General features: G+C 35.4%; 1 protein-coding gene across 3 annotated transcripts; it reads right to left on the minus strand.

Annotated features, from left to right (window-relative positions):
* Positions 1–1,048: 1,048 nt before the first annotated feature.
* LOC104112763 (uncharacterized) lies at positions 1,049–2,457 on the minus strand. Of its 3 annotated transcripts, none has more exons than XM_070187341.1 (2): positions 2,114–2,457; positions 1,049–2,068 (listed from the first exon to the last, which is right to left on the minus strand). In XM_070187341.1, the coding sequence occupies exons 1-2, from the start codon at positions 2,253–2,255 to the stop codon at positions 1,359–1,361; spliced, it is 852 nt and encodes a 283-aa protein (XP_070043442.1). In that variant the 5' UTR covers positions 2,256–2,457; the 3' UTR covers positions 1,049–1,358. The 3 variants fall into 3 exon arrangements, with proteins under 3 accessions (XP_070043442.1, XP_070043441.1, XP_070043440.1); XM_070187340.1 differs by having other exon boundaries at positions 1,049–2,077; XM_070187339.1 differs by having other exon boundaries at positions 1,049–2,080.
* Between the last annotated feature and the right edge of the window lie 12,167 nt (positions 2,458–14,624).

A 14,624-nucleotide genomic window follows, 5' to 3' on the forward strand; every position in this document is an offset into this window, starting at 1 on the left:
TCTTCCATATTTTATCGATGTGAGATTCACCTATGCTGTCATATACATAAGATCTATAAATAAAAATTATGAGATCTTTTCCTCTATATATATATATCATATTTTTAATAGACTAATTAGAAAATAACATCATAAAGCAGAATGGAGCTATATCTACCTTATTTAGCCTCACTGATTAGTTCTTCTCTTCTCCTTGCTAGGCTAACAAAATTACACCTAAATCTAAAACCAAATTAAAATCTACTATATGACCCTTTGTTTATGATAAAAGTGTAACAATAATATTTTTATCAATATTTGTTGGTATTTTCTAAATGAATCCATCTTATATAAGTTTGCTGTAGCGAAACGGTGGTGCCTTGAGCTTTAAAAGTAGTACATTGATTTTTTTATTTTTTTATTTTCCGCGAAGTAGTACATTGATGCTTACGTGTTAAAGAAGTGCTCGATCATGATGCAATTTTGGCATTTATAGTTTAGTCCTATCTTTTATGTTATTTTCATTAGTTACCCCATTATCCAGCACATTTTTATACTCTGTTAGGACTCCATGTAGAATATATATGATCAATGAAAATCTACTATTTTTCTTTGCATTTTCCTTTCCTCCTTTTGTATTTCTTGTTTCACTTTCATGGCCTTTCCCATTTGGGAGTCCCAACATTTGCATTGATTTCTTTAGAGATAACTCATATCCATGTAATTATAAACTAATTCATCTCTTTTGTTAAAATTGGATGCAGAATATATCCTTGTCAAATGTAAATACTCCTTCCGGTCCATTTTAAGTGATTTTTTTGATTATTTTCGCACATATTAAAGAATTTATCTTTTACCATTAATTTATAACGTGATTGTCCATATTAATCTTAATTTGTTTATTGGAAATATAACAAATACTCTTAGGTTTTTTACTCCAAGGGCAACTTTTGAAAAGAAAAAAAAGTTAATTCTTTTTTTATATTTAAAAAAATTAAATATTACAGACTATTAAAAAAAGACTAAAAAATCACTTAAGTACCTGGAGTATTAAAAAAAGACTAAAAAATCACTTAAGTACCTGGAGTATTATTTATACAACCACCAAATAGATGGTCAAAGGTTTGCAAGAAGTACTAAAACCAAAATGGTAAATTAAGATTTACAAAGCTCAAATAAGGGGGGAAAAGGCCAACTTATACCTATATCCCTTGAGGCTTAAGCAAATATTGATCTAATCAAACCAACCTAATTATTGACAACATATCTTCCAAAACCAACTACACTATAATATTAAAAAAATTAAAGATTTCCATCAACCCAAAAAAAATAAAACTAAAATATCTTAAGACCAAGTCCATTGCACCAATTTTTATGCCTTAGAAGGGATGCACGTTCCTCGTTAATCCGCCGTTCACATTAGTGAAAAATCCGACGAGCTCCGGCCGGTAAGGAAGATACGATCGCCGGCGATCTTCATCCTTAGCTTTACTCTTCATGTATGCTTCATGTGCTAACACACCTTCGCTCTTCTTTACAACAGTACCCTTCTTCTTTTTAATCTTCTGCGTTAGCATTTGCTCGTTGAATTTGGCTTTTTCTTCTGTCTTCGCTGGAGTAGTTGTGGTAGGGTTCAAGAATACAAAGGCGTCTCGTCCATCACTGTTACTCCGGTGAAGAAAGTCTTTGAATCTCCATAGCTTTGAAAATCCTGTTGAGTTACTCTTTTTGCATACCTCAGGAGAAGAAGAAGAAGAAGAAGCAGCAGCTTCAATTGCCTTATTATCTTTTGACCATTCACAAAACGGTCCAGCGATTTCTTGATTTCCCGATGAAGAGGAAGTTGCCGGAGAATTTTCTTCCGTTTGTATAAATATCTTGTTTACCGGTGACCGCTCCTTCAATTTTTCCAAATCATCCTCGGACAAAAGAAGGTTTTGATTGAATAATGGGAAAAGGGGTCGGATTTGACCGTTGTAGAACACCTCCTCCGCCGTTATCGGCGGCGCGTCTGTCATACACGCGAAAGAAAACTCCTCCTCTTCTTCTTCTTCTTCTTCTTCTTCTTCTTCTTCTTCTTCTTCTTCTTCTTCTTCTTCTTCTTCTTCTTCTTCTTCTTCTTCTTCTTCGTCACCATCATCATCATCATATTGTTCTGTTTGATCTTCGATTATCATCTGTTGTTTCATCCTTAGCTGCTCTGTGAATTCTTCGGTTAGTTTTCCGATGACTTCCACCTCATCATTATACGAATCTTTTAAGGTTTCAGACTCCATTTTCTCGAGATACCCAGAACTTCAAATTCGATGTGATGTTGCAGAAATTTGAAGAATTAATAGAAGACGTGTTGAAGAGAATTTGAAAAGAATAGTGATGAGGTATTAGGAGAAGAACAAGTATATAAGAGCTTTAAAGGATGAGGATTGGGGGTTTGAAATAAATGAGGGCTATATATTGGGTGGTTGGAAGAATAGTGGAGTACCAAGTTTGGTTTGTCTTGCTATAAGTACTATTCTTTCCATACTTCCAAAATAAATTATAGATATATATGTCCAAAAAGATATTATATATGTAAATGATAGAGAAGATGCGGTGCTTGATAAAATCATAGTCAAATAAATAATTCAATGATTTCAAAATAATATAATAGCTTTCATTTTAAGAGATGAAATTTAATATTTATTTTATATGATAGTATTTGATAAAGTACGAAAATTAAGAAAAAAAATTAATTTCGATGCACACTATTACAAAGTTTGTAATATTAATATTTTTATTCATACAAGAGCATGTAAAATAAAAATTTAAGCTATATATATACAAATAAATTTTAAAAAATGACATAATATAAATCGATGGAGTAATTTTTTTGTTCCGAGGAATTTTAAAAGAGGGCTTAGAAAAATCACAAGAGGACTTAGAAAATTTACAAAAATTGGAGAAGAAGGAAAAATGGAGAAAGTGAAAGGAAAGTGTGTTTGAGGAGGACAAAATTGAAAAAAGGAAGAAGAAAGGGCGTTAGCGCGTTAAGGCTGGGGAAATGTGTCTATTTGTTACGAGGTGTGGGGAAGGAGGGCAGTGGGGTTGCTGACTTTTAACCTTTTTGTTGTTTTTCGACATTTTTTTAATTACAGATTTTATGCTCTTTTTTTCTCGACGTTTTTATATGAATGAAAACACATGTTCTATTTCACACTTCTACGACAGATGAGTCACAATTATCAAGGAAAATAATATACTGTTCACTCGTGCGCACATAAGCATATTCGTGTGTTTTTTTGGTTTGGGGGGGTGGGGAGGTCCACTGTTTCTCGAAGACAAAGAAAGTGTTATTATATGATGTAAACTCAATTTTCACCTAACTGTACAGAGAACTTGATTCTCTATCAGTTTTCACAGAACACACACAATGATAATTAAATAACATAATAATATTTTACGTGGAAAACTCTCAACTCACGAGATTAAAAATCACGACCTACACTCGTAGAATTTCAACTTTACTAACCGAGCAACTTTAGATTACAACCTATTGTAACTTAGGAATTAAACTCTTAATCTCTCACCTACTTGCAATAACTATATTGCAAGCCTCTTTGTAATAACTCTATTACAAAACAACAAACCTTGACTAACTCTAGTCAAGAAACTAAACCAAACAGTTGTTTAAATTTGTCCTACAAAGACACTTCTTGAAAATAGTGTAGGATTACATACGAAGAACAAATAACAAAGACTCAACAAACCTAAGGACTTAAGATATCTTCAATCTTTGGGTCTGGTCCTTGAGGTTGCAGCAACTTTGATCTTGAGAGAGATGATGGCTAGCACTTCAGAGAGAAAAATCAATTTTTGGTTTTTGCAAGTGTTAGAGCAATGAGATCCCTTGCCTCATGTTGATAATATGTGTGTGTGAGGTCATTGGGATGATGTAAGCAAATATCTGGTACAAGGCATGCTCCATAAAGTGACTGTTGGACTGTTGCTTGTGCAGTGCAACAGTGCAGCGACTTTAACAGCTGTAAGGAGTTGATCTGTACTGTGACCGAAAGAACTGATCTCTATCTGTTCCCTCTACAGTTCCCTCTGTTGTTCCCTTAACTGATTTCATTTAGAGTTGGACCAGACATCTCACTAGTTACTCTGAATGCAAAGGAACTAATAGTTTCAAGTTCCTTATCTGGTTCTCTCATGAAGTTTGTCAAATCATCAAAATAAAAGATACATAACTTATCAATTTTTTCCTTTTTGATGATGACAAACTTAGAGTTGATATTCCCCTTGAGAATCAGATCTGCACATTATTTCCCATACGAATCATCCATATTCCCCCCGAGAACCTGTTTCCTCTCTTTCAATTTTCAAGTAACATATTTTTTGTCAGTTGATACAGTGCAACAACTTTTATAACTGTAGAGTTGACTGTACGATGACCAAGGGAACTGATCACATATGGTCCCTATCTGGTTCCTCGAGAGCGTTTGCCAAATCATCAAAATATGAAATAGCATAACTAATCAATTTTTTCCTTTTTGATGATGATAAACTTAGAATTGATATTCTCCCTGTTCAAACCAAATCTTCCATATTGTTCCCCCTGCATAATAGCCATATTCCTTTTGAGAACATTTCCCTGTCTGGTTTTTATATGAAGTTTATTAAATCATCAAAACACAAAGACACATAACTTTATTTTCCCCTTTTGATGATGACAAACTTAGAATTGAAGTTCTCCGTGAGAACCAGATCTCCATATTGTTCCGCTTGCAGAATAGCCATATTTCTTTTGAGAACTTGTTTCTCCTCTTCAATTTTCTTCTCCCTTTTTGGCATCATAAAAAAGAATTAGCCAAGAAAATACAAAACAAAGTCTAGCAAAGTTAACTCATGCCACTTGTGTGCATGCAACATAGTTAAAAACAGAACACAAGAGTATAACATACATTAATAGACGACGATGCTCATTAAGTTAGGGAAAAATAATATTGTAGTAGTACCATAATTACAAACATACACAAGTCAAACAAAACTAAAGTACCACAGTTGAAAGGAAAGGACAACAAAAAGACACGGTAAGATTAAACAGGAGCTGGCAAAGGAGTAAGATATGGGACACTGGATGGAGAAGGGAAGGACTAGGAAGCAAGGGCTTTGAGGAGGCTATCAATGCAAGCATTAACAACCCTTTGATTGTTGGTCAGCTGCTCTTTCAAGTTCTCCACTTGGTTCCTTAACTCTACATTTTCAGCTTTTAGACGGGCAACTTCTTCTCCCTGAGCATTGTTGGAACTAGGTTCCCTACTGGCCTGATTGAGCTTAGACTCAAGAATAACATTATGCGCCTTTAACCGCCTAATTTCCTCATTTGCAGCATTTTGGGAATCAATAAGCTGAGAGTTTGTGGAACTGCTGCCTATTCCCCTTTTTTGTCAACATACCCACATTCTTCCAAGGTGTTCATTGAGAACATTTGTTTACAAGTTCCCACAACTGCTCTCCCCAAAGGGACCTCAAATTGTTCAAAGACTTTTGTGAGCAGGAACCCATATGGCAACCCATGACTTTCATCCTTTAAGTCTACCACTTTCTTCATGTGTTCAACCAAAATTCCAGGCAGATTGATGGGAGTGTAGCCGTCCAGTGCCTCCAAAAGAACCAGGTCTGCTATAGAGGCAATGGATTGCCTTTCAACTCTTGGTAGCAAGACCTTATTCACCAACTCGAACAAGATTTGGTATTTTGAAAGCAGTGCCTTCTTGTGCACTCGTTCCCCGTATTGAACAACTTGAGGCTTGAGAATAAACTTCCTAAAACTTGGGAAACAGGTTCCCTTCACAGTTGAGAGCCATTCAGCAGGCACCCCAAGAATATTCTCGAGCGCAATCTCATCAACCACAAATTCTACCCCACTGATCTTCAAATTTATGGTGTCACCTTCCACTATGAACAAATCAACAAAAAACTGCAAACTTCCTCCTCATAGACCTTTGGACTCTGGGCAGTAAATTGATGAGTCCACTCTTGGAAGTCGCAAATTTCAACTAACTGCCTCATTCCAGACTTATCAAGAATGTTAGTGCCAAAAACTCCCCCCACAGAACTTTCTGCTTTTTTAATTTTGCTTTCCTTTCAAGCTCAGACACATCAACTCTGGCCCTTTTTGAGGAACCAGGTTCCTCACAGGTACTTAGCCTCTTTCTGAGTGGCCTTTTTTTCTCAACAGTCTTTTTCTTTTTCAACTCCTTCGTCACCACCAACCCCAACAACTTTTTCAGATAGGTTATCCTCACTATCATCAAATTCTCCTGTAGACACCGACTTCATCTTAGGATACACAAACTCCAAAGAGACTGTATCAAGGTGAGGAAAAGATGAAGGGTCAGTACTGCCCAGAGGCTATCTAGTAGAGCTTGGAGTTTCGTCCAGGTAGAAGCTGAGAACTCTTCTTGGGCAAAGGGACCAGGTCCTTCTGTAGGCTACCCTATAGTACTAACCGGTGCTTGGTCACTTTAAGACACCTGGTCCTCATTTCCTTTTTCTTCCCCCTAAATCCCAATACCTACATCACAAGACAAAGAATCCCGAACTAGACGTTCCATAGCAACAACAGTCAAAAGAATTTCACCTATCTTACCCACAATAATTCCCAACAATGCAGTATCAGTAAAAGAGGATGGAGCATTACCTGATATTGAAGAAATATTCAGATCAAAACCCTGAGCACATTGAGTTTTCGAAACACTCGACACAGCACAACATCCACCATATTAGGAACCGGCACTCCTATCTAGATGTTATGCTTCGAGAGACGGAGACACAACAAGGATGTCTTTAGTAGCTTTGGGAGACTCAGATTGTGGTAAAAACATGGTTGATTCTGAGAGACGGAAGGCACAAAAAGAGGGTTTGGGGTATTTAGAGGGAAAAGAGGGACCAGTTACAATAAGGTGTGAGAAAAAGGGATAGGTAATTGGGTCAATTTAAGAGGTATGAGAAGAAGCAGAGGCAATTAATAATGTGGCACACTAGTAGTTCAAAATGCATATGAGTGTAAGAGGAACTACTAACCTAATTCATGGGAATCGTGTTCCTTGACAAATTTTGTAAATACGAGCATCCTCCTTCCAAAAATTTGCAATGTCATTAGCCACTTGTTTGTCCTGTAGTTACCATGTGTGTTTACCTGTAACGGTATAGAATTGAGCAAAGAAGTTGCCAGAAAATACTTTTTTAGCAATTTACCTTACCATCCTTTCATAGCTAATCATCGAGGGACTAGGTTCTCTGCTATATTAAGGGCACTTGTATTATCACATAGCAGTTGCACACAATCAGAGAATACACCAAAGTCTTCCAATCGTTGCTTGATCCACAACAGTTGGGCACAACATGAGGTAGCTACCACATATTCAGCTTCTGTAATAGAGAGGGCCACAAAATTTTGTTTCTTTGTACCAATCAAGCAAGATCCCAAAAAGTATGTCATGCCATATGTGCTCTTTCTATCCACTAGATAACTAGCATAATCAACATCATCATACCCAATCAAGTCAAAATTATCTCCTGGGGGATAATAGAGAACCAGGTCCTATGTTCCTTTGAGATACCTCAGAATTCTTTTGACAGCTTTCAAATGAGATTCTTTAGGACTTGATTGGAATCTTAGCACATAACCCAACACTAAATACAATATCAGGTCTGCTGGCTGTTAGGTGCAAGAGAGATCCAATGATACCCCGATACATAGTTTCATTTAGAGGGAAACCAAGTTCGTCCATGTCTAGACAAGTGGTAGTAGAAATGAGAGTACCAATGGACTTTAAGCTTTCCATCTCAAACCTTTTCAGAAGCTCCTTAATGTATTCCTGATGACTTATCATCGTTCACTTAGAGGTTTGCTTCACTTGTAGCCCTAGGAAGAAGTTCAATTCCCCCATCATACTCATCTCAAACTCGCTTCCCATAAGCATTGCAAACTCCTCACACGGGGAATAATCTGTTGCACCAAAAATGATGTCATCAACATAGACCTGCACAATCAGCAGGTTCCTCCCTCTTTTCTTCATAAAGAAAGTGTTGTCAATTTTCCCTTTAGTGAAACCATTCTCCAGAAGGAACCTAGGCAATCTTTCATATCATGCACGAGGAGACTGCTTCAATCCATATAGAGCCTTGTCAAGCTTGAAGACATGTTCAGGATATTTATGGCATTCAAAACCATGTAGTTATTTGACAAAAATTTTCTCCTTCAAATATCCATTCAGAAATGCACTTTTAACATCTAGTTGGAACAATTTGAATTCCATATGAGATGCAAAAGCAATGAGAATTCTAATGGCTTCCATTCTTGCAATTGGAGCAAACGTTTCATCATAATCAATTCCTTCTTCTTGATAATATATTTGGACCACCAGCCTAGCTTTATTTCTTGTTGTATTGCCAAATTTATCAAGCTTATTTCTGAATATCTACCTAGTTCCAATGACAGCTCTATCTGAGGGTCGGAGAACCAGGTGCCACACGTTGTTCCTCTCAAATTGATGGAGCTCCTCTTGCATGGCAGCAATCCAGTCAGCATCTTTCAATGCTTTCTTGATGTTTTTCTGCTCAATTTGGGACAAGAAAGCTGATAAAACAAACATGTTTCTTGCCTTGGATCTAGTCTGAATCCTTAAATTCGGAGGAGTGATTATGTTTTGGAGAGGATGTGAGCGTTTGTGCTTCCAGTTAGACGCCTGGGTTTTAGGATGTGAGGGACCAGGCTCCGCTATGTGAGACCCATCATTGGCATCGATGGAAGTGTGAAAATCACTTCTTTGGTCTGCATCAGGAGTGCTTGACACAACATCAGCAACTCTATTGTCAGCTTTAGTTGCTGTGATGGAAGGACCAGGTTCATCCAAATCAGCTTGAAGTTCTGCTGTATTTTCTTCACTGGATTCATTGACTTGACTCATTAGATCAGCCTTCCCGTTTGCCATATCAATAACCTCTCCATGGATCTTTAAATAATCTCCATCTTGATCAGACTTATCATGCGATTCTTGAATAGTCATCAACAATAACGAATATGTACTTCTTTCCTCCTATGTCAGGGATCCTCATAGGTCCACACAGATCCATATGAAGAAGATCCAGCGGTCTTGAGGTGCTCACTTCCTTCTTTGGCTTGAATGAGGACCTGACTTGCTTCCTTTTTACACATGTATCACACACCTTGTGATCTTTAAACTTTGACTTTGGCAACCCACGAACCAGGTCCTTCTTGATCAGCTTGTTCAACAGAGTGAAGCTTGCATGTACCAATCTTCTGTGCCATAGTTCAGCAGCATCATCAACGGCACTTTGACATGTAAGATCACCACCATCAGAGATTCAAAGTCTGCAACATAAATAATTTTGAACCTTTTGCAATTAAAACCAATTAACCAGTTATAAGATTGGTGACAGTGTAAGACTTTGACAAGAACTCTACTTTGTTTCCTTTGTCGCAGATTTGAGAGATACTCAGTAGGCTATACTTCAAGCCATTCACATAATACACATTTTTATTTGAGTGAGAGAGTGTTTTTCTAATATTTTCAATTCCCAGAATATATCCTCTTTTTTTATTTCCAAAGGATACACTCCCCACCTTGTAGGGCCTTGAGTGGAAAAAAATCATCCATTCTTCCAGTCACGTGTTTAGAGCAGCCATTATCCATGTACCATTTTAGACTGCCTCCTTTCACTACTGTCTGCACAAGGGAATCAAAGATTAGTCTTAGGAACCCAAACAAGTTTGGGTCCCTTGTAATGAGGGAAGGGGCGAATCAAATTTCTTTTTGTCCATGCAGACATCACATATTTCTTTTTCAGAGAATCAGGTTCCTTAGCAGTAGAAATTTTTTCGACAAAAACTTTATTTTTCTGTTGGGACTGAAACTTTGCTTTACATGAATCTTTGTGACCAGTCTTACCACAGTGAGTACAAAGCCAGTTATCAGGCACAGTAACATACTTGCTATGTGGGTTATAGGGGGTTTTTTCCTTGTGGAACTCGATTCCTTGCCTATTCCCTCCATTACTTTTATACATGGAAGTGATTGTATCAGAGGACCAGGTCCACTCTAGAGATTTATCTAGATCATTTTTAACTCTGTTTAAATCTTTCTGAAGTTTTCTATTCTTTTCAAGTTCAGCAACAAGACTCAATTTTATATTTCTAAGTTCATTTTCAAGCTTAACGTGTGCCTCACTTGCCACGTCCTTTCCTTTAGAGGAGTTCATGTATTTTTCCATTGAATGTTTTAAGAGGATATTTTCTTTCTTTGTTTCCTCCACTGTTTCCTTCAAATCTACAACTACAACCACCAAATCATCTCTCTCTTGTTCTAACTCTCTGATTTTCTCGGTTAAAATATTTTTATCACTAATGAGGTTGTGGTAAGCATCAATTAAAACATTAGCCAAAGATACTAGCTTCTTTTTAGAATAAGACTTCAAATTTCTTTGAACGTCCAGAAAGTTTACCTCATCGTCATCATCCTTATCAGATTTTGCTATCAATACAAATATGGAATCATATTTTGCAGCTTTGCTTTCAACGGCCATCATGAAGGTGTCTGCCTATTCATCATCACCCTCAAATTCACTAGACGAATCTCCCCACGCAGCCAGAGCTTACTTTACAATATTATCATCGACATCTCTTCTCTTGAACTTTCTGTCGGGGACCGGGTTCCTCTTAACCATCTTGTCAGCATTGGTTTTGTAATGGTCCTGCTTGTGGATAGGACAATCTTTGATGAAATATCCTGGCTTTCTGCACTTGTGACAACAATCGTATCCTTTAGTGTTTCTGCTAGAGCTGCCCTTCTTGGGAATGCCTCAATTTCTACGAACCATTTTCTGAAATCTTGGTGGTCTGTAGGTTGATTGACCTTCTTCAAAATTTGGTGGAGCAGCCATATAAATCCTTTCTATGTGTTAGCATTATAGAAAGAACCGGCTCTGATACCAATTATTGTAAACTCAGAGTCCACCAAACTGTATAGAGAACCTGGTTCTCTATCAGTTCCCACAGAACACACACACAACGGTAAGTAAATAGCACAACAATATTTTACGTGAAAAACTCTCAGCTCACGGGATTAAAAATCACGACCTACACTCGTAGGATTTCAACTTTACTAACCGAGCAACTTTAGATTACAACCTATTGTAACCTAGGAATTAAATTCTTAATCCCTCACTTACTTGCAATAACTATATTGCAAGCCTCTTTGTAATGACTCTATTACAAAGCAACAAACCTTGACTAACTCTAGTTAAAAAACTAAACTAAACTAAACAGTGGTATAAATTTGTCCTACAAAGACACTTCTTGAAAGTAGTGTAGGAATACAAATGAAGAACAAATAACAAAGACTCAACAAACCTAAGAGTTTAAGATATCTTCAATCTTTGGATCTGGTCCTTGAGGTTGCAACAACTTTGTTCTTGAGAGAGATGGTGGCTAGCACTTGAGAGAGAAAAATTAATTTTTGGTTTTTGCAAGTGTTAGAGCAATGAAATCCCTTACCTCATGTTGATAATATGTCTGTGTGAGGTCATTGGGATGGTGTAAGCAAATATCTGGTACAAGGCATGCTCTATAAAGTGACTGATGCACTGTTGTGTGTGCAGTGCAACGACTTTAGCAGCTGTAAGGAGTTGATCTGTACTGTGACTAGAGGAACTGATCTTTATTTGTTCCATCTACAGTTCCCTTAACTGATTTCATTGAGAGTTGAACCAAACATCTGACTAGTTACTCTAAACGCAAAGGAACTAATTGTTTCAGGTTCCTTATCTGATTCTCTCGTGAAGTTTGTCAAATCATCAAAACAAAAGACACCTAACTTATCATTATATTAAGGTGACTTGCCGTGATTAGGTAGTGATTTGCACACCCTTATATCGTTACGCTTATCATGGAGAGCTATAGTGAGATGAGTCATTAGTACTCCCCCCCTTTTCACTTTATTTAACACGATTTGGAGTGCAAGGTTAAGTAGAGCAATTTTCAATATAAATTCAAACTTAAAAAATTTAAGTTTTTGAAATAAAATTTATATTTTTAAAAAGAAACTTAAAAATTATTTTTTTTACTAAAGTCATAATAATTAATAGTTCAAGATATATGAGAAAATTACAACCAAATAAAAATTCTTTTGATTTAGCAAATAGTAACTGTGTCTTATAAAATGAGATGGAAGAATTAGTTTCGAATTTGAGAGAATGGAGAATCAGAGGCGGATCTAGGATTTAAAGACGACGGATGACAAAATATTCTTTAATATATACTTTGTAATAACTAATATAGAGTTTATTAGGAATATATATAAAATTAGGTTCGGTCTCTTTTGAGTCTATTCTGGTCAACTTACTAAGCGTTTTTTATTTGAAATATGAAACTTACGTTTCAAATATCAAGATCATAGAATATCACGTGTTTTTTCTAAACAATTAGATAAGCACGAGTTCATGCCTTTTCTAATTAATTCAATAGGTAAATTACACCACCAAGGGCGAAGCTATATTCTCCTAAGGGTGGATTGACCACCCTTCATCGAAAATTACATTTTATATAGATAAATATTAGGTTTTAAAGGTATATAACACATATTGAACATTTTTTGTCGGGAATTTTTTTACTTTTTTCAAGTTTGAATACCCTTGGGAAAACTCCTGGCTTTGCATAAATAAATATAGAATTAGATAAACTAGAGTTCCCAAAAATCAAAATCATAAATCATGCTTTTTCTAAGCAATGCTTACTAAATTTTCATCATAATTTAATAGCAAATTGAATTTAACAACCATAGAGTAACAAAATTTTCATGATATGATAAACAAAAGAAATTATAAAAAAAAAAAATTAATGTGATCTCAATCCAAATTCCCATCGAGACTCAAGTTTTTCGATTTTAAAGGAAGAAAACTTACATATTTGAGATTAAAAGAAATGTTTATTTTATAGAGATTTTAAAATTTTGAAATGTATTTTTTGAGTGTCCTCACTAGAGATCACAGATAAAATAATAGAATAGAAGAAAATAAAAAGGAAAAAATTAATAAAAAGAAATTTCTTGGGAGATAGTTGAAAAGAGAAATAGCTTGGACAAAAAGAAATAAAAAGCATAAAGTAAAAGGGGAATCAGACAAGATTCAAGATAAATTTATACTTGGGTCTCACATTTGTCTAATTTGTGACTGCAAATCATATTTAGCATAGTTTAAAAAAAATTAACATATGTATATAACAATTTTACTAACCTAGCGGGTGTCATGTCAGCCTACCTTAAAGGACGGATACGCCCCGGTAGAGAATCTCTGGACTAGTAGTACTGTTCCTTCCTTAGTAAGCCCACGAATAAGAAAAAACTACAGTTGAGTTAGTAAGCTTTAGGTTTCACATGATTAAACAAAAGAACAAGCTTGCTTTACATACTATGGGAGGCATCTCTTCATCTTCTTTTCCTTGTGATTTTTGTTTTTTGGGTAGAATTTTTACGTAACAGCTATGCCTTTGTTTGTGTTATATTTAAGAGAATGTTAGGAGCAAATTATTAATGTAATAATGAATTAATCCTTCATTAAAGAGATGACTCGTATATTTATATGGGGTCAATTGGTTTAAGGATCAATTATATTAATTTTTTAAAAATTTTATGTCAAATCTTCTTATTAGAGACTTCTATTTTTATATGTAAGAAATTTGAAAATAAAACAAGAAAGTTTTACTGGATTATTTCTTTTTATCAAATTATAAAATGCCAGTTACACTGAACCGTCTTCTCTACATAAAAATAAATGCATTTTTATTACATTGTTAATATGGAAATATAAAATAAAAAAACATTTTATCTATCACATTTTCGTTTTCGCTGCCGGAAGTATTATTCTTTGTACGTTTTTGCCATTACTTACGCTGATCTTTGTTTTAGACACCATTTATCATAAAAATTCCTGGGATTTTTCAGATTTAGGAATGTTATTGCCATCACGTTCTAACACATGATTTCACTTCCCATATCGTTAAAAAGAATTAAAATTTGTTTTTTTGCATAATGTTAAAAGTGAGAAATGATATTCGCCATTAAAAAATTGATATTTGGATTCAATTAAACACTAGAATCATATCAACCATACACCATAAAGGTGATGTCATTACTATGGTAATAAAGAGGATGACTGTTTAGCTATAATAAATCATACTGCAAAGTTTTCAAAAGTTAGGCGTATCCAACAAGTAGGTTGGGACTCGTTGTTTAAGTGTAAGACACGTACTAACTATGTTTTTCATTTTCTTTTCTTTATTTTTGGGTTTATGTTCACTGATCTTGTTCATCACGGCACATCGATCTTCATTTATTTTTCAAAAAATATTATAAAATAAAAGGGCGCTCAGCAAAGTCGAAATCAAAATATTTTGACAACAACCTCCGAATTAAAGCTTGGCTTTTTTCTTTCTCAAGTCTTTTTCTCAAGAGGGTGAAAAGTCGAAATCAAATTCACCAGCAACGGACTTTCTTGGTGTCTTTTTAATTCGGTGTTTGATATTCGTTTTGCGATCTCATTTTAAAAGTAAAGGCACTTTGGTGAACTATATTCTTATGGTT

Source organism: Nicotiana tomentosiformis, chromosome 10, assembly GCF_000390325.3.
Source record: "Nicotiana tomentosiformis chromosome 10, ASM39032v3, whole genome shotgun sequence".
Classification (NCBI taxonomy): domain Eukaryota; kingdom Viridiplantae; phylum Streptophyta; class Magnoliopsida; order Solanales; family Solanaceae; genus Nicotiana; species Nicotiana tomentosiformis.